The following is a 25,930-nucleotide window of genomic DNA, read 5'->3' as shown; positions in this document are numbered from 1 at the left end:
AAGTAGAGAACAATAACACTTTAGCTTTGCTTGACGTGCTTGTAAGTAAACACAGCGATAACACTTTTTCGACATCAGTTATACAGGAAACCATCATTTACAGGGCTCACAACTAAATTTTCTTCCTTCATCCCTATAATGCATAAACGTCATTTTGTCTCTACACTCGTAACCCGTGCCTTAAACGTTTGTTCCAGTTATATACTTCAGTCTTCATTCAGAATTTCATTTTGTAAAAGAAATGCTACAGAGAAACGGTTTCAATATATACATATGTTGCTAAACAGCTAGAAAAGTTCTTGTTCCTGAAAATTTCTCTTTCAAAAGACAACAAAGCGGTGCTATATTTTACTATGTTTTTTTTTATGGTAATGAGAGTTTTTCTATTAAAAATATACTATTGAAGCTTTTAAGAGAATTTTATTCCCAAGTTAAAGTCAAAGTTAAAGCGCCATGCACGTGTACGATGGCTTGAACACTTAGGAAAATCTATCAGAACAAACAGGCTTTTAGCAAAAGCACCACTCAGTGCCATACGGGATCAGGCAGAAAACAGTGATCACCGTCGATGCTTACTGTAGAGTCATTCTCTAGGCGAGTGGCGCCATGGAGCTGGCAATAGTAGAAAGCCTTTAGTACACTTTAAAATTGAAACCTTCCCTCAGTAACAACCAGAGGTCCTGGAAATGCTGTGCCCTTAATTTTTAGCGTGTGTGTGTGTGTGTGTGTGTGTGTGCGTGTATGCTTTCGTAATGCAGGTATTTGTTTCTTTTAGTTTTGCTTTGTTTCTTTTGTCTACACTTGTTTTCTTTCAATAAATACAGGTTACATTACCTATGTCATCAGTAACAGCGGAACGAACGTTTCCTTCGCAAAATTTCATTAAGTTATACAAGAGAGCAACAATGGCTTCTGAAAGAATGAATGGTCTTGCAAAGGTGCATACTCACCCAAGTACAGTATTTCAGATGACACAGCAGATAATTTCATGAAATCTGTTATCAACATCTTCTCCAAAAGATCTTCCCGCAGGTCAGAATTTATGTTGTAGGTAGAATAATGTGTAAATCTCAAAGCTATAACTAAATTTTGATAATGTGTATCCACTACACACAAGTAAAATATTGATAGAAACACTAAACATAAAATTATATACTTTTCTTATTTATGCATCTATTTAATGGTTGTATTTGCCAAAGCAACTTCACCTGCTGCTACTTTGTACGCTACAGCTGGAAATATTGTGACAATCTTCATAATTATAATTCTCTCTCTCTCTCTCTCTCCGTACATACAATATATATGTGCATATCATGTAAATCATGTCTGTTTATATATGTGTGCATACATATATAAATATTGATATAAATGTACTGTATGTGTGTACACATTACACACACACACACACACACACACATATATATATATATATATATATATATATATATATATATATGATAAACCCAAGTGCCCCTAGTGAAAGGTTACTGCATCCGCCGCCTCTCGCTGTCAGCCCTCAGGAGGGAGACACTCCGAATACGGAAGTCATAACTCAATACAGAATGTTTTATGTACTAGTACTGGTTTTACTCATCTATCTATCTATCTATCTATCTATCTATCTATCTATCTATCTATAAGTAGATATATATAGATTATATATAATATATATATATATATATATATATATATATATATATATATATATATATATATATATATATATATATATATATATATATATGTATATATATATATATATATGAATGTCTTTTTCCTGTAATACTACAGTGTAATATGAATATAAGAAGGCCCATAAAACACTATTTAAACGTTGAAACCATATATTTCGGGCACTAGCTTCTGTGCCCCTGTTCACTGGTAGAATATGGACAGGTGGATAAAACTTTAAAACTTATCAACCTCTGTGTAACTAACAACGTGTTTTCTTTCAATGGTAATTTTTACAAACAAAAATTTGGCTGTAGCATGGGAAGTCCCCTATCACCCCTTCTAGCAAACTTGTACATGGAATATTTCGAAACAGAACTTTTGTCGTCTATCAAACCCCATAATATGATCTGGCTTAGATACGTAGATGATATCTTTACTTTCTGGGACAATAGCTGGGGACTTTAATGAATTTTTAATAGGCTAAATTCGCTAGTTCCGACCATAAAATTTAAAACAGAATGGGAAAAGGACGGAAAACTGCCGTTCCTAGATGTACTGATCATAAGAAAACAGAACAGGTATGCATTTACAGTATATAGAAAACCCACCTTCGCTGTCTCCTACATTCATTTCTTAAGCTACCACGACGTCTCCGTAAAAATCATGGTAGGGTGCAACTTATTCCTCAGAGGACTTGGGATATGTTCAAATGAGTACCTGGATAAAGAATTTAACACGATCCGCCAACACCTAACGCAACTGCTATATCCACCACACATTATCGAGAGGGCTATTAACAAAGCGAATAAAATATACTATAGAGGTCCCACTCACAACAGACAAATAGATTTCAACAACAAAATAAAGCTTCCGTCGATGAAAACATCCAAAAGGCCTCGAACAACTCAGGCCTAACAATCATTTCATTTTCCATTATCCCAAATCCATCGGGAGTTCGCCGTTAACGTATACTTAAATAACAAAGGGAAGAAGCCGGAGTTTACAAGATGCCGTGTAGTAATTGTCAGGACATCTACGTAGGGCGAGACAGGTAGATCGCTCTCGCAAAGAATAACAGAGCACAAAAGATCAGTACGTTACGCCGGAGAGTTCGGGAATTTTCCTACATATCAGAAATACAGGGCATGTCATTAACTGGGTGGGGCGGAGTTGGTTTTCAAAAGTAGCTGTCCATACAAAGAAGGATGCTGGAATCTGCTATCATCAATCAAACCAACAATATGAACCTGTCAGGAGGACATTGGAAATCGGATGACATCGACACCTTAATCCTCAAACCCCTCCTGAAGATGACCCAAGAAACGCGACCGCCAGATCCATCGCCAAACGGGAGCTAATGAGGCCAAAAACCACTAGGGAATTTGGTCTTTCTCCTCCTCCTTAAGAAACGCCACCTCCATAACATCGGAGGCCTAGGGCCACACCTTTATGTTTTTGTATATATACCATTATAACTTTCCACCTGTCCATATTCTACCAGTGAACAGGGGCACAGAAGCTAGTGCCCGAAATATATGGTTTCAACGTTTAAATAGTGTTTTATGGGCCTTCTTATATTCATATATATATATATATATATATATATATATATATATATATATATATATATATGTAACAAAAATACATTATATATTTATATTTATATATATACAAATAATATAAATATAGATATGGATATATATCATATCTATATACTGTATATGTATATTTATATATATATATATGATATATGAAAAGCTTATGTCAAGTATTTTATGAATTAAACATCTACCGTGATATTGTAATTCATAAAATGCCATATTTATATCTCTATCTATACACACACACACACACATATATATATATATATATATATATATATATATATATATATATATATATATATATATATATATATATATATGTGTGTGTGTGTGTGTGTATATATATTATACAAATCTATCATATATCTAATTATACAGTATATATTTATATAGATATAGATATATACTGATAAGACAGATATATATATATATATATATATATATATATATATATATATATATATATATATATATATAGATAGATAGATAGATAGGTAGATAGATATAGATATATAAATACAGATATGTATATATATAAATATATATATATATATATATATATATATATATATATATATATTTATATTATATATACATAAAACTATTATACATATACATATATTTATACTATATATATTAGCTGACCAACCTGGTGCTGCCCAAGAGAACCCTGAATGACAACCACTACTCGCTCTCTCTCTCTCCTTTTTTCTCCTCCCTAACACCACCTCTACTCTCTCTCTCACTTCCTCTCCCTCTCTCCCTTAGTTTTTCCCTCTTTCTCCTCCCTAACACACACTCTACTCTCTCTCTCACTTAACCCCCTGCCTCACCCTCTCTCTCTCTCTCTCTTTCTCCTCCCTAACACTCCCCCTACTCTCTCTCTCTCTCTTTCCCTTTCCTGTTATGACTGTTGTTTCAATTACAATGCCAGAATTTTTGACATTTTATATTTCACTCCTTCTCACCCCTCCCCCTTCCTATCAGGGGCTGAACTTCGACTTATAGGGTCTCAGGAGTATCATCATTTATCTTAGCGACCTCAAAAACTATGGTTTAGACACTAACGTCTGTCGTTTTTGGTTTTTATACGTCACCCACTTCCCATCACCACCCCCTTTGGTGCTAGTGATATCTTACCCTCCAACAGTATTCTTTTCCAGATAGTAAGTCATAAGTATACCGAAATGAGGTATGATAATTTGTGAGTGTATTTATTTAATAAGTCTACGGGCAGCACTAGCCCCGTTTCAGGGAAGCCCTACCCACGACAACTGCCTTTGGTGTTGGTGATGTCTTACCCCAACAGTACTCCTTACTAGATAGCAAGTCATACGTATACTAAGTTTGGTTGACATTGCTCGATCCATTTCAAAGTTTGGCTGACATTGCTCGATCCATTTCAAATTATGCTAGAACACAAACACAACACACATACATACATACATTCATCCATTTATATATATATATATATATATATATATATATATATATATATATATATATATATATATATATATATATATATATTTTATATATATATATATATACATATATATATATATATTTTTATTATATATATATATATATATATATATATATATATATATATATATATATATATATATATATATAAACTTGGAGCAAAACTGAAAAATTATCTATTTTGATCAGGAACCGTTGCAATTCCAATTTCCATCATTAAATTATTTTTGTAAGTTATGCTAGAACACAAACACACAAACATACATTCATCCATTCATTTTATATATATATATATATATATATATATATATATATATATATATATATATATATATATATATATAATTTGGAGGAAACTGAAAAATTATCAGTTTTGGTCAGGAACCGTTGCAAATCCAATTTCTATCATTAAATGATTTTTGTCATTTATTCACTCATATCCATGGTATGCGAAACATATGATTGGTTTAAAAAAAAAACATAGGAAGAGAACTGAACTGAAGTGGTTCAGTAAGTGATGCAGTCAGTGAGATACTGAGCTAAATTTCAAAACAACTGTGACATTACTGATTTGCTGATGGTCCCACTCTGTGATCTGCTGTACTGTACATGGGTAGCAATTTTACTGTTTCTTTGAATCTGACAAGGATATGCCTACCTTTAACTCTCAACTTTCGTCTTCACAGCATACACACAATGCACCACTACAAAAAACTATTGTTTATTTTTGAGACTACTTACTTACCAGGGTGAATGTACAACCTCTGTATGCTTTAAATAATTTGTTTTACCATTGTTGGAATATTGTTCTGTCTTCATTTCAGCAACTTTATGGGTTCCTTTACTTTGTCGTTAGTTTTATAAACAATGATGAGCATGATTTACACTATCATCATTAGACTTTTTCCATACATTTTCTATAACAGGTTAAATGCCTCTCGGTGCATATGGCTGCAATTATTAATTACTCCTCACGTTGCAGGGCATCAGTATCCATTTTCTGTTTAAGTGCAGTAAGTCAAACCACACAGTGCGTGCCAAAGATTTTAACAACCCTTACTCTGTAGCTGTTTAAGTCTCCTTGGCATTTTCATAAAACTGATTACTAAAACGTTTAATAAATGTTACACCAATACTCGACTTCCTGACTATTCTATGCTGCTGGTTTTGTTGTTTTTTATGCATAAAATATCAGGCCTCTTACTCTTATTACAGTTAGGAGCCCTTTACCAAGGAAGCCTTGTTCGATAAGTTATGGCCTTTTAGGCTTGATTGAAACTGATCAGTTTAATTTCTTACACCTAAAATCAGCAAAAAACTAAAACATTGTTCAAAAATTCTAATCGGTATACTAATTCGCTTTACACTTGGTATACAGTGCCAGCATAAGTATTTAAATTAGTGTGAATATAAGTAGCTAACATCAAAATAAAACTGAAAGAAGGACACTAGCTTTAAATAGGGAAATTTATTAGTAATTTTGCAGATAAAGGGAACACAATACAAGCCAAAAACAGTGAGTCAGAAAACTTCGACCATAATCAGAAAATTACCATAAAAGTTATGGAATCTCGTGTACCACCATGCAACTTCTATTCTTTCTTCAGATAGTTGGAGTATCATGGAAAAACTTACTTCTCTTAAATTTCTCACCTCTCAGAGTATTCAGATTTTGTGTATTTCCTCGTGGCATGCCAAGGTTTGGAGGCTGAAGAGAAACTGAAGGATGCCGCTGACCAGGAGGACCATGGTTGTGAGGTACCATATTCATCATTCCAGGCCCCCCTCCCATCATCATTGGTCCTTTGCCAGGAATTAAAGCCCCACTAGTGGGAAGGGGTGATGCACCACGTCTTGGATCTCTCTTCTCAGCTTTCCCACGTCCAATAACTATAAAAAGTTATAAAAGAACACTCATCTGACCCAATCCTATAAAGATATTCCAATCTTATTACATTCCCCCTGACTTACCCACTGCTGTTTAACTTATTTCAATCTAGTAAACATATACGAAATACTAAAAGTACAGCAACACCTGATAGTTTCATCTCAGACTAACTTTACTTTATATACCATGTATAATAAAGCAGCAAACAAACTAAATTTTGTGGCTCTAAATATGAATACAGGCAATCATTAGTTTTATACAAGTTCCGCTTGTTCAACAAACTAATCAATTAGTTCCTGTAAACCAGAGCCTCACATGACTAGGGTTACTGCTGCAGGAAATAATCTGAACAAAATTTGTAAACAGTTTTTAAACATTTTAAGGAAACAGTCACTAATTCCACAGATGCTTTAAAAATACTGTCACTTTCCACCCACTAATATACAACTGATAAAAACTGATTTTACAAAATTAATTCATTATACCTCCACGAAATTCAGTTTCCTTAAAAATAATTTAAAATCCCACTTGTTTATTACACAACATTCTGCAAACCAGAAGTGAAGGTTATCAGCCTTTCCCATCGAGGCACTCAAGAATAAAAAACTGAGATCATCAGAGCTCCTGTTACAAATCTTGTTTTTCCATACAAGAGGGCTCAAACCTTTGCAACTGAGCCCAAGTAAACTACATTCCTTAATATCTATACAATTTACATATTGGTTTTGAAATAAATGGATCACGTTTGTACACTACTTGGCATATATTCAGTGTTTTTGCCACTCTTAATGCGATGTCTAATACTGAATCGAAACATTTTAATTCCTTAAATGTATTCCTAATTACAGTTATTATATGATCAATATACTTATGCCTAATATACATAATACACTTAAAAACATGAAAGTGAAAACTTGATTACTTTGCATCATTGCTTTGGTCATGGAATTACAATGTACGTAAGCCGAAATAATACTTTTCCATTTTAGGTAATCAAAATATGGTAGGTTACTGTCATTTTTCATTTCCATAGTTAATTTTATGTATGGGACCAATTCACTTTATTTAACAAAAAAAAAAAAAAAAGGTGTTTACAGTTGTTTCCTAACAAATACTGCTCTTTATGTATGCCATAAAAATATCTCAATTACATCATATTCTGCGAATGTAATAACCTTCTTTCAAATAATTCCACATACAAACTGCATAAAACAGGAGACAGAGGATTACCCAAACTGTACAAAAGTTTGAGAATATTTCCAATTAAATTCAAATTTACCTATTTTAAACCAATTCTGTTTGGGTGTTTTCAGAGAACGATTTACCCCAATGTATTGCACAGAACTTCTGTCAGTTCATCATCAGATACTTTTGTGAATAATGATAACAAACCAAAGCCCCCAAAGTTTGTTCATTTTTCCATATATCATATCTATTTAAAACTACTACTGTGCCAGACCTGTCTGCTATCATCAAGTACATAAATTCATTATTGGCTAAATTGTTTTTTGGTAGATTTGGAGTGTAGTCTTTTCCTATCTGATGAAATAATTCCCGTCTTTAAGTATGACTACACTTCGCTACTCAACATGAAAATTCAACCCATAACCAAGTAATACTATTATCAATATATTTTTGACAGGCAGCTGATGCCATAATTGCCGTTGATGATCATCCAAGCACTTCTTGCAATAAGACATACATTATATATATATATATATATATATATATATATATATATATATATATATATATATGTGTGTGTGTGTGTGTGTGTGTACTGTACAGTCACCACCATATTTATGAACATTCATTTATACGAACAGACAGGGTCAAGTTCAAACTTTGCTCTGCACGCCTATTCTACTAGCAAGAATTTTTGCATAGAGCATTAGAACATGTGGAAGAAGAAGAACCTGTTCCTTTAACTCCTTCCCTGATTATCCCGAGTATTCTAGTGAATCACTGCCATGTATTCTTCTTACAATCAAGAGAAAACTCGTTCATACTAGTAAAATATCCCTACGTAAGTCGATTTAAGTCGTTCTGTGATGAACTCCAATTTTCTATATTTCCTCTCAATTCCCATTTTCTATATTTCCTCTCCCCATAGGAAACGCTTAGTATGTATTTTTGTCAATAGATGGCAATGTGCATTGTTTACTTTATGAGCTTCCAATGTCAGACACCGCTCCTGTGAAATTCTCTCCAAGTTCATAACTTTCAAAGAATGGCAAAAATACTACAGGGTGCCCCACAAAAAAAAAAACAGGAAATTTGGTAGAATTTATTTAATTGTTGGAAACAAAAAACAGTTGTTGCTAACAGAAACATTGTTAGAAGAGAACAAAAAAACAAAAGTTAGATGTGTTCAAAATGCTTTCTGTGGGCAGCTGCACAACAACGTAGAAGGTCTGGCCAACTTCCAGTTGCCCTTTGGATGACTTCAAGCAGGATATTGTTCCAAGCTTCCATCAACAGAGTTTTTAAGGATTGTATATCTGTGACCTCTCTCCTCTGTAACTGAAGTTGATGTAACATTAATCCCCCACATGGTCAAATCCATAACGTTCAGATCTGGACTTTTTGAGGGCCATTCATTAGGTTCACTGAAGTTAGGCAGTACTGGCTCTGAGCCTAGCAACAGTGTGTAAAATACATAATGTATGATGTAAATCCAAAATTTCCCGGTTTTTCGTGGGCACCCTGTAAATTCTGAATGCTGCATGAATGTAAATTTTACTTTCTTCTTTTTACCTTTCTAGTGTCCAAAATAATTCTTTGCAGTACTGTATGATTTAAAATACAGTGAAAATCGTATAATCTATGACTTCCCAGTTAACTTGGGAATGTAAACATCAACAAAATTATGCACTACATATAAAAAGCCAACTTACGAACAATTCAAGGTACGAACTGCCGCCCAGAATGTAACTCATAAGTAGGGTGGTAGCTGTAAATCAATATATATACTGTATATATATATATATATATATATATATATATATATATATATATATATATATATATATATATATATATATATATACACACACACACACATACCCCTACTTACGAATATTCAAGTTATAAACATTCACAGATATAAAGACAGGGTCACAAGTTCAAATTTTACTCTGTGCATTCTGCCAACAAGAGTTTTTACAAAGACCAGAGGAATATGAGGAAGAAAAACCTGTTCCTTTAACACCTTCCCTGATTATCCCGAGTAATCTCGTGATTAACTACCACGTATTCTTCCTACAATCACGAAAATACCTATTTGTGTTCGTAAAATAATCCTCTTTATTTCTATCTTCCCAATTTAACTCGGTCTGTGATGAATTCCCATTTTCTATATTCCCTCTCCCCAATAGAAAATGTTTATTCGTTTTTGTCAATAGATGGCGGGGTGCATGTTTACTTTGCGAACTTTTAATGCCAGACGCTGCTCCTGCGAAATTCCCTCCAAGTTCATAGCTTTCAGAGCTTGGAAAATATGCTAAATTTTGAATGTTGCATCATTCTAAATTATATTTTCTTCTTTATATCTTTCCGACACCCTAAGTAATTCTTTATAAAACTGCATGATTTGAAAATACAGTGAAAATAGCATAATCTATGACTCCGAGTTAACTAGGGAATGTAAACATGACATATTTCAAATTCAGTACCCTCCTTACTTTTAATTTCTCCTAGTAAGAATTTTTGCAAAGAACAGAAGAATACGAGGAAGGAGAATCTGTTCCTTTAAACCTTTCCCTGATTATCCTGAGTATTTTCATAACTAACTACCATGTATTCTTACAATCACGAGAATACTCATAAAAATTCCTACAGTATTTCAGTCTTCCAGATTTAACTCGTTCTTTGATGAATTGCCATTTTCAATGTTCCCTCTCCCCATAAAAAATGTTTAGTACGTATTTTTGTCAATAGATGGTGGTGTGCACTGTTTACTTTGTGAACTTTCAATGTCAAATGATGCTTATGCAAAATTCTCTCCAAGTTCATAACTTTCGGAGCATGGAAAAAATACTAAATTTTTAATATTCCATCATTCTAAATTTTATTTTCGTCTTTATCCCTCTCTAGCAATCAAAGTATAATTCGTTATAATGCTGCATTATTTGAAAATACAGTGAAATTAGCATAATTTATGACTACGAGTTAACTAGGGAATGTAAACATGACATATTTCAAGTCCAATATCTTCCTCAGTTTGCCCTACATACTAACTTTTACAAAACTAAAATTTGAATAAAAAAAAAACCTGCTTAATATGTTACATATTTTTGCACAAACACCTGAAAGGAAGGGGATAATCTATGACCCCCGAATTAACTCGGTAATGTAAACATCAGCAAAAATTATACACTACATATTAAAAACCAACTTGTGAACAATTCAGGATACGAACAGAAGTCCAGAATGTAAATTGTTCATAAGCAGGGTAGTGTCTGTATACAAACATATATATATATATATATATATATATATATATATATATATATATATATATATATATATATATATATATATATATATATATATATATATATAATATATATGAGGGTAAGTCAAAAGTTCCAGGAAAAATTGTTGAATGATATATTTACACAGGAATGAAACAACCCAAATACTTGGTAAACAATTATCTATGATGTAGTGATCCATATAGACTTGTTACCTCAGTCATCCTCTTGCTACCGTGGTGTTAACATCTGCTTCAGAAAAGTAACTTCTTGAACCCATGGAAAATAAAAATTTTGAGATTAGAGCTAACATCAAGTTCCTGACCAAGCTTGATTGGAAACCATGAAAAATTATTGAAGCTTTGCAACAAGTTTATGGAGATTCTTCTCCATCTAAATCAGTTGTTTATGATTGGATAAAGCGATTTAAGGATGGTCGGGAGGACCTCAAAGACAACCCAAGAGAGGGAAGACCATCGACTGCAAAAATGAAAGAATTGTGGCTTTGGTGCAGAATCTGGTGGATGAAGATCGTCGGATTACTATCGATATGATAGCTAATGAAACTGGGATCTCCCATGGTTCCGCATTTTCAGTTTTAAATGAAAATCTTGGTTTGAGTAAACTTTCAGGACGTTGGGTCCCAAAAGCGTTGCGAAGACCAACTGCATCAAAGAGCTGAACTTTCTCTTGCAGTTTTAACGAAGATTGAATCAAATGAATCAGAGTTTTTGACCGGATTGTTACTGGAGATGAGACTTGGATCCATCAATATGACCCAGAAAGTAAAATTCAATCAAAGCAATGGTTACCAAGAGGTTCAGCTGCACCAGTGAAGTTCAAAGTGGCGAGATCTGCCCAGAAGGTTATGGCAACAGTGTTTTGCCACTCCAAAGGAGTGACTTTGATTGATTTCCTTGAAGGACAAAAAACAATCACCGGAACTACTACACAGGTGTTTTGCAAAAACTGAAGACTGCATTGGCTAAAAACGTCGAGGAAAGTTGCAACGCAGAATTTTGTTCCATCATGATAACGCTCCAGCACATTCATCAAGGGTTGCAAGAGAAGTCCCACGGAAATTTAGGTGGGAAACTCTTCCACATCCTCCTTATAGTCCTGATCTTGCTCCTTCAGATTTTTTCCTGTTCCCAAAACTCAAGGAACACTTAAGAGGAGTCCGGTTTGAATCTTTGGATGCTGCTAAACATGCAGTTTCAACATGGTTTAATAGAAAGGCCCCAAATTTCTACAAAGAAGGGATGCAGAGGTGGAAACAGCGCCTTGAAAAGTGTATAGAGTTAGATGGTAGATATGTAGAAAAATGATGTTTGAATTTCCTTAAATAAAGAGTCTATTGAATTTTTCCTGGAACTTTTGACTTATATATATATATATATATATATATATATATATATATATATATATATATATATATATATCATATATACAACGTCTTCTATAATATCCAATATATATATATATTTTATATATATGTTGCCAAAGGGAATTTTTAATTATTTTATCTGGCACAAGACCAGCGAAGACAAGAACTTCAGGACTACAGTGGATGAATTTTAACCCACGCTGCCAAAATGCGCCACTGTAGTCCTGATATGAGCCACCAGACTATATCTAACTTATTATCAATTAAAATTCCCCTTCGGTAACATATATGAAAATATATTATTTAGGTAGAGCGAATTGATATTACGTTTGTAGCTTACTGATTGAATATGAATCACGGTGATGTGATAAAAAAAGTCATATATATATATATATATATATATATATATATATATATATATATATATATATATATATATATATATATATATATATATATATATATATATATATATATATATATATATATATATTATATATATATATATATATATATATATATATATATATATATATATATATATATATATATATATATATATATATATATATATATATATATATATATATATATATATATATATATATATATATATATATATATATATATATATATATATATATATATATATATATATATATATATATATATATATATATATATATATATATATATATATATATATATATATATATATATATATATATATATATATATATATATATATATATGTGTGTGTGTGTGTGTGTGTATATATATGTGTATATATATTTATATATAAATACATACATAAATATTATACAAATGTATATATACATATTTTTGTGCATATATACAAGGTGTTACGAAATTACAGCCCTCTCCCTCTACAGCATATACTAAAATTGATATGGACAACAACAAAAGTAATTTGGAACAGGTATTTATTCAAGTTTCTCTCCGAGTATTTAATATTTTGTGTGGCCTCCATCTGCCTGTACCACAGCCTGCATTCTTGAGGGGTATGATTTCAGCAAATCGCTAAAAAAAGCTGAGACTCAAACTCCATTTCCCTGAGCACTTCAGTCACCTCTCTTCGCAGGTCGTCAAGGCTTGGTATACCATCACAGTTCACAGTCAGTGCTTCAACACGATCCTTTAAGATACTACCAATGTTTTCACACACATTAAGGTCAGGGGAGCTACTTGGAAATTTACTTGACGAGAAGAAATCAATGCCACTGTTTTGAAGCAGCTCCTGTGTCTGAAGAGCCCTGAAACACGGTGCCTTATCATGCAAAAATGTGACTTCTTCAACAGATAACACATTTTCAGGATCTTTGAGGAAAGGAAATACTCTACCAGTAAGCACAGTTTCTCTGAAGTATTCGCCATTCCATGACTGTCCTTTTTCTTTGATGATCCACATTAACCGTTTGGCTGTGAAACAGACAAAAATTCCCAAACATTCAGGAAATTTCACAACTTGACGATAGCACACGTCATCGCTGATATCATACAACTTTGCAGCCCAAATGATGTCATTTTTATGATTTGGCTTCCTGACAGTGTAAATGAAGAATTCATCTGATGTAGCAACATGGAGAAAGTCAGCTTCATACCACTTTTTAAGAAATGAGCCACAAAACCATTCACGGTCTTCTCTCTGTTGCTGAGTGATGTTGGGCTTGCTGATAACAGGAAATGGCATGACACCAGATTTTTTCAACTGACGATATACAGCAAAATAACTTCTCTTCTTTCCCCTTTTTGTGTCTAGTTCAAGCGCCAATTTACGTAAAGACTTTCTTGGTCTACCCACTGCCTCAGCTATGTTGTCTTTTGACTCCTGAGAAAGGACTTCAGGCCTTCCAAGATTCTCACTCTTTTTGCAATGACAGTCATATGGATTTTTGTTCCAGTTTCTTTTAAGAAAGGATTCATCTCTTTTTAATGTAGTTAGCTATCCAGGAATGTGAAATGAAGGATGCACCAGCATCCCTGGCCTCTCTGAAGTTTATAGCCCGGATTCGGTCAATCCATCTGATTTCCTTTGAGTCGTATCTAACTATCACTCAGTCTGAAAATACAAGAAATGTAAAATGAAAAATAGCATAATAAAAACTTGAAATAATGTACTTGGAGATAGACTATAGCAGAAAACTTCATAACTTTCCATTTGTTCTGTGGAGGGAGGGGGCTCTAATTTCAAAACACCCGGTATACATACATACATAACATACATATCTATACATATATATATAATACATACATAACATACATATCTATACATATATATAATACATATATGCAAATATAAACATATATACAAATATACATACATTAATACATATATATATATATATATGTATATATATATATATATATATATATATATATATATATATATATATATATATATATATATATATATATATATATATATATATTTATTTATAAATATTAGTGCTGTTCGCCCTCGATGTATTTATGTGTAGGAATATTAGTCAAGACTGACCTCGACAGAGAACATCTCTGTCCCGCAGGTAGGCCAGGCAATTCAAAATAACGATCACAGCAGAGACAGACAGCATCCTCGCATAGGCAGGAATAGGCTGGGTAGTTCAAAAAAACAAAATATGCCTATGGCATTAGGGACCTAAACCTCAGAGAGGGTTTTCACTCAATAATCTCTAGTAATGGTGGTCTTAAGCTATTTTTCCCTTTACCCTATGCATTTGGCGATGTCTTTGTCAAGGTCGGAGTGCCTGGAGCGTCGTGTAAAGATGCAGCCAGTCACCTTGCGGGAACGCGAGCGAGGTCAGAGAGAGACAGGCCATGAACGAGAGAGTATGCCCTGTAGCGTGCCGGAACGGTGTCCTTTGTCCCTTTACACCGCTTTTGCTCCTACGTCTATATTAATTAGTCAATTGGGAAGATTGCTAGTATCAAGACTTCCGAGTGTCCGTTGTATGCGCAAACGACTCGACGTTCAAGGTAAGTCCGATTCTTTTTCAAGCTTCGTCGATTGACTAATAACTTTTCTGTATTTCCGTTTCCTTTGTTTCATCCTCCAGCCACCACTTACAGGATATGCTTTATGGAAGTCTAGATTAAGCCAAATTATTATATTGTTTAGCGTTAGCCGAATTATCCCAGTAAGTCTCGGGATTTAGGCAAGCAAGTCATTTTTAATACTCTGGTATTCGTTATGCCTAGCTCTCATTGTTTGGGGAGAACGGTTGCGTCTTTGTATTTAATACCATCTTAACAAGTAGAGTTTTTTCTGCGTCCGCAGTTGGTGACGTTTATCATAAAGACTTTATTCTTTGAATATTCTTTCTTAAGGTTAATTACCCTTAACTGGCGACCTTTGGTTAATTAACGTCTGTCTTTGAGGTTAATTCCTGGCTTCAAGTGACAGGTTACGTGCATTCTTGGCATGCAGGGCCGTGAAAAAATTACGTAAATTAAACAATAACTGATCAGCCAAGACACTCACGTAACAAACAATATATATATATATATATATATATATATATATATATATATATATATATATATATATATATATATATATATATATATATATATATATATATATATATATATATATATATATATATATATATATATATATATATATATAGTATATATATATATATATATATATATATATATTTATATATATATATACATATAAATATACATATATACATATATGTAGTATATGCATACATGTATACATATACATATATATGTATACATTGCAACAAATGGAACGTCTTTGCAAGCAACCTCAACCGTTTTTACATCCGTAACGTAACTGAGAAAGAAATAAAATTCATTTCAATTGTTTTAATTACTAGAACTGTGGGTTTCCACTCGCCCCTTCATAAACCCTCTCCTTCATTCCCCAAAATGGTTAATCCTTTAACCCTTATCTCTCTGTTCAAATGACTGACTAAGACCTTGTTTCCAGGTGGCCTTTATGCCTTCTTGGTGGCGTCAGACAACGGGCAAAGGAGGAGCCAAATAAAAAAAAGTTGGCGCCGCCCACCATGGTAAACCCTCCACGAGGTCCGACTGGATGCCATATGCTCGATATCGAAAACATGATGAAGATTGATTTTTGCGCCATCTATCTGGATGCCCAGGCATAATCCCTGAGGTTATTAATAGACGATACAACGTCCGTCGCTAGAGAGAGCGCTCGGAACTCCACCTAGGAAAGATGTCTTTACCCTTGCCTGCCCCTCGAACCCTCCACATGTTCGACCCGAGGTTCAAACCAGTATGCTTTTGTAGTGGAATTCCCCCTTAATTCCATCCTCCAGTGTCGGTGCCCTATTGAATGAGGACATCGTCATCTTGACGAGGGTAATGTACAGGAATAAGGTTTCTTAGTCACCATTCCTGTTATTTCCCTGTCTGATTTAATTTCTCTTTCCATTATGCAATCACCTTCAGTAATTTGTGTTGGAGCATCCAGTGTTAACATAATTATGCATTTAGTGTTGAATCGAGTTATTTGGCACCATCTGTGCATTCCCTCAGTTCCCTTTGAGCACCTTATTATTCTTGCAAGTAACCATCTTGCATATATTGCAGATAGGCCTCGGCTGCGGAACCACTCAGCTCTAACCCAATGGCAGTGGCCACATGCCACCCCTCCTACCCGCTCTGTGATGCTTCCTGTTACGAAGACATCATCGGCGTAGAATATTTATCCTGTGTAGGATTCATTCATTTAGCAGGACCTTATTATTACCTGCCCAGTAGAATTAGTATAATTAGTTAAGAGGACCCTTGAGTTTATGTAATCTTCCCTCACATGAAGAAGGCCTTAAGCCACAGTATTTCCCTTGCTTTATTTGTCTACGAAGTTGCCCTAATATTGAGTCAGATGTGAAATAAATACATTTGTAGATTTCTTGATAACGTAAAGAACCCCCACTTGTGTTCATTCGTTGCCGCCCAAAATCAAGTAAGTATCCTAGGGACATTCATAGCAACTAGCGTACCTTGCCAAGTATGCAACTGCTTTGCAATTATCAGCCGAATGGTAACTGCTAGCTGGTCTGCATGATGAGAGACGACCCTGGTATTATACCCCCTCCATTTTAAGCACATGAGAAGGGCCAGTTCCATAGCGTAGGTACGTGTTGAAATATTTTGTTTAGGTTTATGCTAGGTGCGAAAAGTGACTGCAATCAGTGTTAGGTAATTGACAGACCAAGTGCATGCCAAATTAGTTTGTGAGAAGAGAGAGCGTATTAACCATTTCATGAGATTTTTGTGCTATTGCATGTTAGCTGCATGTTCTAAGAATAGGAAGCTAGGGAGCAACTTAGTCAAAGAGTTAATAAAAAGGAATAGAGCCCCTATTCCTTTGCCCATGTGATAAGGACAATTTGAAAGTCCTGAATTCCCAGATAGGCACACCGTAGGCAACCATAAAGGCTTTAACTCTAGCTATTTTTGCATTGCTGGATTTATCCTCTCTCTCTCTCTCTCTCTCTCTCTCTCTCTCTCTCTCTCTCTCTCTCTCTCTCTCTCTCTCTCTCTCTCTCTCTCTCTCTCTTGCTTGATTGATTGATAGGAAAAGCTGAAGTATTTACGAATCTAAATTTCCGCTCTCAAGACGGGAGAATGGTAATTCCGACATGGAATCTTCAATTCCAGACCATGTAGCCCCATCACTAACTGTCTGCCATCTTAAATTTTGAGTTCCATTGGGAATCCCATTGTTATAAACAACGCACAGCGCTCATATATAAATCCCTATCTTTCGATCACTAATTTTTACCAATACGTCCGTGCACCTCACCGCATTTTTGAGAGTAATAAACTTTTAATTCTTTAACTGAGTAGGATATTCCTTGGCAAGCCAGAAGTATTCCTGTAAATTTATTTATTGGCAAATATATCAGCGAGAATTTCCATTCTCTTTCATTACTGCAGAGAAGCCTCCGAGCGCAGGAAAAAGGGTTGCCCAGGCAAATTCCAGACAAGCAGTCAGAGAGTCCCCCCCCCAACCCCCACCTGTCTGACTCATTCATTGACGGCAGATGTCACGAGACCAGACATAAAACAGAGTACTATTATTAGTCATGTGCAAGCTAAGATTTGTTTTGATAATGGAGAATAACCATTTCTTCCTTCCCCACGCATAACCCCTTGGCAGTCCAGACTGCCCCATGCATGTTTTAACATTAAGCATTTAGTCTTACCCTCGCACGTTGGAGATTTTAATATTCGACAGGATCAATTTATTGTTCTCATAACGCCACATTAAATTATTTCACAGAGCAAGGAAAATTTCCTTTACACACTATAAGTGTATAAACCCGTAAGCCTTTTTATTAGTTCTGCAGTGTCTCTCCGCAAAATAAAATATACATAAAGGCTTACGTCAGCTTGGGCTAAATTTTCGCTCATTACGAACCACTGAGCCTTTCAGACACCCTGAAGTTGAGTCTTACTCAGAAACATTAACTCTTGTTCCCTACATACAACTGAGTCTTCCAGACACCCTGAAATCCAAGTCTTATTCAGACATATTGATTTACGTTCATTACAAACAACTGAGTTATTCAGACACCCTGAAATTTGTCTTATTCAGACATACTAATTTTCATTCATTTCGAACATTTGAGTCTTTTCAGACACCCTGAAATCTGTCTTATTCCGACATACTAATTTTCGTTCATTTCGAACAATTGAGTCTCTTCAGAAACCCTGAAATTTGTCTTATTCAGACATACCAATTTTTTTCATTTCGAACAATTGAGTCTTCAGAAACCTGAAATTTGAGTCTTATTCAGACACCCTGAAAGTTAAGTCTTTTCAGACAACTGAGTCTGTTCAGACAACTCTAGAGTCTATTCAGACACCCTGAATCTGTTCATTTCGAACAATATTCTCTTCAGACATATTGAACCTGTTCACTCGAACAGCCAGAGTCTTTTCAGACATACAGGTATTAATTTTCTAAAGGGTCACGCCCATATACGCGTTATCTCAAGATGTCTACGACATCCAGAGCCCAGCAAAATGAGGACTTCAAGTTCTACATGTCCGCTGGAAAGAACATTGGACTATCAGGACAAGCCCTGAGGGATTGGGTCCAAAAGAGACTAGACGATGCCGGGGCAGAAAGAACAGGGGAAGGAGAAAGAAAAAATAGCCCAGGAGAAACGAGAAGAGGCAGAAAGAACAAGGGAAGGAGAAAGAAAGAATAGCCCAGGAGAAACGAGAAGAGGCAGAAAGACAGGAGAAGGAGAAAGAAAGACAGGAGAAGGAGAAAGAGAGGCAGGAGAGGGAGAAATAAAGAGCTCATCAGCTTGCAATGGCAGCTCAAGGCATGCGCAACACACCAACACCCTCTCCTCGCTCAACCCTCGGCAGCGCAGGCACCCTCATAAGAAAATGGGACGAAGCCAAGCCTAAAGCCTGGCTCGACCATACTGAAAAGGTCCTGACGATCTATCAGCCCTCTACTGAAGACGTGTCTCTGATCCTGGGAAAGCACCTTGAAGGGAAGGGTGCCATTGCATTCAATGCGCTCCCCCATGAGGATCAAGGAAATCTTGCCCTTGTCCACCAAGCCATTATAAAAGCTTTTGAAATAACTCCCAACTGCTGGAGGAAAAGGTGGAGAAATATGCCCAAGGAATCAGGCCAAACCTGGTCTGAGTGGATCTTCAAAAAGACCCAGGCCCTAAAATGATGGCTAGAATCTCTCAAAGCCACTAGTGTGGAGGATGTCCTTCAAGTCTTCCAGCTCAAGGACTTCTTATTTTATGGCCCCCAGCTCTCGCCACTCATCTAAGCGATAAGGCGCCTAAGACAGTGGTCGAGTGCTGTCATTGGGCTGACACATGGGATACGCATCATCCCCATCTTGTTCCCATGGACAAAAATTATATCCCTCCTCGCCTGCCTCAACCAACTCCCAGCAACCTCACAAGAATGGGCACCCCCATAAGAAACCTGTGTGTGGGTACTGTAAGAAAACAGGCACCCCACGGAACAGTGTTGTTTGAAGGCTGAGAATCAGCCAGAAGACCCTTCTATGTTCTCAAACGGGACAACACCCCAACAAGCCACACCTGGGTCGTGGACAAAGGGTAAAGGGCCTGCTCCCTCCAATGGGACAGTGCCAGGTAAAGATTACAGCTGGACCTATTGCCCTGCTTGCAGAGTCTATGGGCACTCAGCCCAATAGCCAAAATGCCCCAATAATAATAGTCAAGTACGCCCACCCTTGCCTTGGCAGTCACCGACTCATCATCTTAGGTCCTCCAGCCCAGGGTCCCAATTATGTGGCGCCTCCCCAAGGTAGGTGCCTCGCCAGCCAGGTCAAGGCATCTGATGATTCTGGCGCACAAATGTCCCTCATAAGAGAAGACAGTGTTTCCCATTCGCAGACGTAAACTCCTCACAACTGAAGGTATCAATCACTTTAAGATGATACTTCCTGCTGTCAAGTTGAGGGTTATGAGACCTCACAGATCTGAAATCTGCAACCTCGCAGCAGCTAGACACATTCCTGGAAGTTATGACATCCTCCTGGGACAAGACTTTCAATCCCCACCTAAGTTACAGCAATCCAGGGGTCCAAATCCCCCAAACCATTCATTAGGCACGAGTAAGCCTCAAACGATGTGCAGTGGCCCCCCTCCATCAAGATCAATTCCAGATCCCATTCCGGTGCCCATCCCTGCTCCAGTGCCAGTCCCAGTGGCCCAAAATAGATCCCCCTCCAGGAGATCCCACTCTTGATTCACAATCTCTGCCAGTGTCACTTGGGTGCACTGAGCAGTCCCAAGCTCTGTCTGTCCCGAACAACAAGCAAAATCCAAATCAAATTTTAGTGTGTGACCTTGCCTTAGTGCCAGCGCCAGGGCACGCCCCGATCTCCATTCCAAAGATCTCAGTCCTGGTCCCCCCTCTTCTCCCGACTTGGCTCCACTACCAATGCCAGTAAGAGATACGGATACTTCCGAACACAGCGGAAGCTCAACCAAAGGTGTGGCCTTGCAACCTGTGCCTGAGCTGGTCACTATTACCTGCAAGCCTCTCACACCCCGCAAAACCGCTTCCTCTCAGTCTCAGTCTGCCGCAAACACAACAGTGAGTAAGGATTCTGCCATGTCTCAAATGGCTGATGAACTCAAGGAACTGCGATGGATTGTGGTAGAGCTTGCAAAGAATTCCCCGGCATCAGCTGTCAAAGAAACCGACACAGTTGGCACTCAAATACCCTCCCTGGGGTCAGTTTCCACAGATTCCCCGGCCAAGACACATCGTCCCCCTAAGGGAGGTCCACGGAGGAAATACCATGGGTGTGGATAATTCCAGGTAGCTTGAAGAGAGCCCCCGAGCTCTTCTGGCATCTGTGCCAAATAGGCACAGTGCCATCCCTTTACCCTATGAAGACTTTGGCACCTCTACCCAAAGAGGATGTCAAGGTCCTTCACTTATTTATTTTCCTTATAACTCTGTAATTTATTCTTTTCCTTTAACATTTGCCTTCCTTATTTCTGAATACTACTCACATTTACTGTATTTTACGCCTTACCAAGGCCCCATTTTACTTTAATTCCCTCTGCCAAAGCAGAGTGCCATTGACAGATATTCCAATTTTATAAGTCCTACAACTTCATGCCTATCAAAGCATGAAACATTAAAAAAAAAATCGATAAGCCATCGCCATTGGGTATTACTATATGAGAGCCAACTTTGCACAGTGCCATTATCGTAGATGTTGGCAAATGATCCTGCCGGAGGAGTCGCGCCCTCTGGCCACCTTTATGGCCTTCTTGGGCTAAAGAATGAACCTAGCCATTTTCCATAGGGTAAGGAATGTAATTTCGGCATATTTAATCATCATCATTACTGTGAATCTGTCATCTATTCTCTTTGTAAATCTCTGTAATAAATCTTGAGTCTCACGACCCTGTGTTTATAGTGCTCGAATGGCACCGAGCCATTGCTCAAGTATCATGGAAACACCTAACCAAGCCCACATTTACCTTATTGTAATGCCTCTTCAAGGCAGACTAACTGCATGTATGCAAAATTCGTAATTGATTATTATAATTAGGAGTGCAAGAAGTATCTCTAGAATTAACCTAGTATTAATTCCTTGTTTTAACTATACCATTATGTTGTGAAAATATTCTGATTAACATTCATCATACGTCCCCTTAACATAATAGGAACTCAATGATAAGAATATGTAATTTCTAGCAGCAAGCATTTATTCTGCTTTAACATGAATGTCACGGTGTTGTTTTGCCTCTTGAAATTAATTGCTACGCAGAAGTTTAAGTACATTATAAGGCACCAAGGGAAAGTGAGAAAGACGTAAAGTAAAGTCTTTCATTGAGTTTCCTTGTTGATAATCATTCTCACCTGATCTAAGGTGTGAATGCTAACTTGGTTGGGGAGGTGCAACATATGAAACTTCTTTGCAAGCAACCTCACCCATTTTTACATCCGTAATGTAACTGAGAAAGAAATAAAATTCGTTTCAATTGTTTTAATTACTAGAACTGTGGGTTTCCACTCAACCCTTCATAAACTCTCTCCTTCATTCCCCAAAACGGTCAAGCCTTTAACCCTTCTCTCTGTTCAAATGACTGCCAAAGTCTTGTTTCCAGGTGACCTTTATGCCTTCTTGGTGGCGTCAGACAACAGGCAAAGGAGAGCCCCCCACCAAACAAAAAAAGAGAAAATTGGCACCACCTGCCATGGCAAACCCTCCATGAGGTCTGACTGGATGCCATGTGCTCGATATAGAAAACATGATGAAAACTGGCCTTTTGCGCCATCTATCTGGATGCCTAGGCGTAATCCCTGAGGTTATTAATAGACAATGCAACGGCAGTCGCTAGAGAGACCGCTCAGAGCTCCACCTAGGACAGATGTCCTTACCCTGCCCCTCAAACCCTCCATGTGTGTGACCTTGAGGTTCAAACCAGTATACTTTTGTAGTGGCATCACCCCTCAATTCCCTCCCCCAGCATCGGCGCCCTACTGAACGAGGACATCGTCATCTTGACAAAGGTAATGTACCGCAATAAAGTTTCTTAGTCAGTCACCATTCCTGTTATTTCCCCGTCCGATTTAATTTCTCTGTCCATTGTGCGATCACCTTCAGTAATTTGTGTTGGAGCATCCAGTGTTAACATAATTATGCATTTAGTGTTGAACCGAGTTATTTGGCACCATTTGTGCATTTCCTCATTTCCCTTTGAGCATCTTATTATTCTTGCGAATAACCATCTTGCATATATTGCAGATAGGCCTCGGCTGTGGAACCACTCGGCTCTAACCCATGTGCAGCAGCCGTATGCCACCCCTTCTACCCCATCTGCGATGTTCCTGTTATGAAGACATCATCGGCGTAGAATATCTATCCTGTGTAGGATTCATTCATTTAGCAGGCCCTCATTATTGCCTGCCCAGTAATTCGTCACTCTTCTGATCTGTGTTTATGTAAATATAATTAAGAGACCCCTTGAGTTTGCATAATCTTCCCTCACATGAAGAAGGACTTAAGCCACAGTATTTCTCTTGCTTTGTTTGTCTAAGTTGCCCTAATATTGAGTCAGATGTGAAATAAATACAGCAGATTTCTTGATAATGTAAAGAACCCCTTGCGTTCACCCGTTGCCGACCAGAATCAATTCAGTATCCTAGGGACATTTGTAGCAATACATAAATATATATAATACAAATAAATAATCTATGCATAAATATATATACATGTATGTATGTATGTATGTATATATATATATATATATATATATATATATATATATATATATATATATATATATATATATATATATATATATATATATATGCAGGGGAAGGGCATGCAGGAACACACCCATGGTCACATCATCAGGATATCTATAGGTACAATATAAAAAAAAATGGGCATTCAGCATACATAATTAAAAGTAAACACATGCACAAAATATATGAAAAACTAAAATGGAAAATCAGTTAAACTTAAATTTCCACAAGATTCAACAGGCCTTCGGGGATGAAGCAAGGGATACCACACAAATAAAGGAGCGGTACAACCACTTTGAAGATGGCCGCACATCAGTGGAGAGTGAAGTACGTTCTGATAGGCCCCAACACCTAGAAATGAGATGGTCATTGACCAAGTGAGGACCCTGATGATGCATTATCATCAAATCACCATCAGAGAACTTGCAGATGAGGAGAGCATCAGTACAGGGTCCGTTCATTCCATTTTGACTGAGGATTTGGGCTTCATGAGAATCTCAGCGAAGTTCGTGCCAAAGCTGCTAACAATCAGGCAGAAGCAACTCCATTTGGAGATCGCACAGGACATGCTGCAGATTGTGAACAGTGATCCCAACTTCAACACAGTAATCACTGGCAATAAGTGCTGGGTTTATGGGTACGACCCAGATACCCAGTTGCAGTCATCACAATGGAAACATCCAACATCTCTGAGGCCAAAAAAAGGACGGCAGGTCCGCAGCAATTTCACAGTCATGCTGACCATCTTCTTTGACTCCAGTGGCGTGGTTCATCAAGAGAGCACACCACACGGCACAACCACCACCAAGGAGTATTCCAAGAGATTCTACATTGCCTTCGTGATGCTGTGAGACGCAAAACAGCCAGACCTGTGAGCAGCGGGCAATTGTCAGCTCCATCATGATAATGCACCTGCCCATTCTTCACATTTGATACAGAGTTTCTCAGCCAAACACAACATACCTGTGCTTCATCAGGCTGCCTACTCTCCTGACATGTCTCTGTGTGACTTCTGGCTTTTCCCAAGATGAATATGCCCCTGAAAGGAACCAGATTTCAGTCCAGAGAAATCATGCAGAATGCGATAGACCAGCTGCACACCATCTCAAAAGAGGTGTTCCAGCGATGCTTCCGACAGTGGCAGAACCACTGGGAGAAGTGTGTGGCAACCCAAGGGGACTGCTTTGAAGGACATTAGTGTAAGGCTGTTGCATCTGAAGTGTGTGTGTGTGTGTGTGTGTGTGTGTGTGTGTGTGTGTGTGTGTGTGTGTGTGTGTGTGTGTGTGTGCATATATATATATATATATATATATATATATATATATATATATATATATATATATATATATATATATATAGATATCTATGTATAGATTATATAAAAATATGTATATATATATATATATATATATGTATATATATATATAATATGTATATTATATAAATGTATATATATATATATATATATATATATATATATATATATATATATATATATATAGACACATATATATGTATATATATGTATATATATGCATGTATATATATATTCATACATACATATGTATATACACATATGTGTATATTATATATAGTATACAGT

At 36.4% G+C, this 25,930-nt stretch overlaps 1 protein-coding gene across 4 annotated transcripts in view; it reads right to left on the bottom strand.

The window, feature by feature from the left end:
- LOC136849218 (uncharacterized) overlaps window positions 1-25,930 on the bottom strand; it is a 760,295-nt gene that overhangs the window by 175,553 nt on the left and 558,812 nt on the right. For 3 of the 4 annotated variants that reach the window (XM_067122421.1, XM_067122439.1, XM_067122430.1), the window contains exon 12: window positions 6,417-6,653. The exons of the other annotated variant lie outside the window; for it this stretch is intronic. In XM_067122421.1, the coding sequence (XP_066978522.1) occupies window positions 6,417-6,653 (237 nt within the window). The remainder of the gene's footprint in view (window positions 1-6,416; window positions 6,654-25,930) is intronic. 4 annotated transcript variants of the gene reach the window in all.

This window comes from Macrobrachium rosenbergii, chromosome 2, assembly GCF_040412425.1.
Source record: "Macrobrachium rosenbergii isolate ZJJX-2024 chromosome 2, ASM4041242v1, whole genome shotgun sequence".
Lineage (NCBI taxonomy): Eukaryota > Metazoa > Arthropoda > Malacostraca > Decapoda > Palaemonidae > Macrobrachium > Macrobrachium rosenbergii.
The sequence above is the reverse complement of the archived record's forward strand: the minus strand, read 5'-3'. Positions and strand labels throughout refer to the sequence as shown.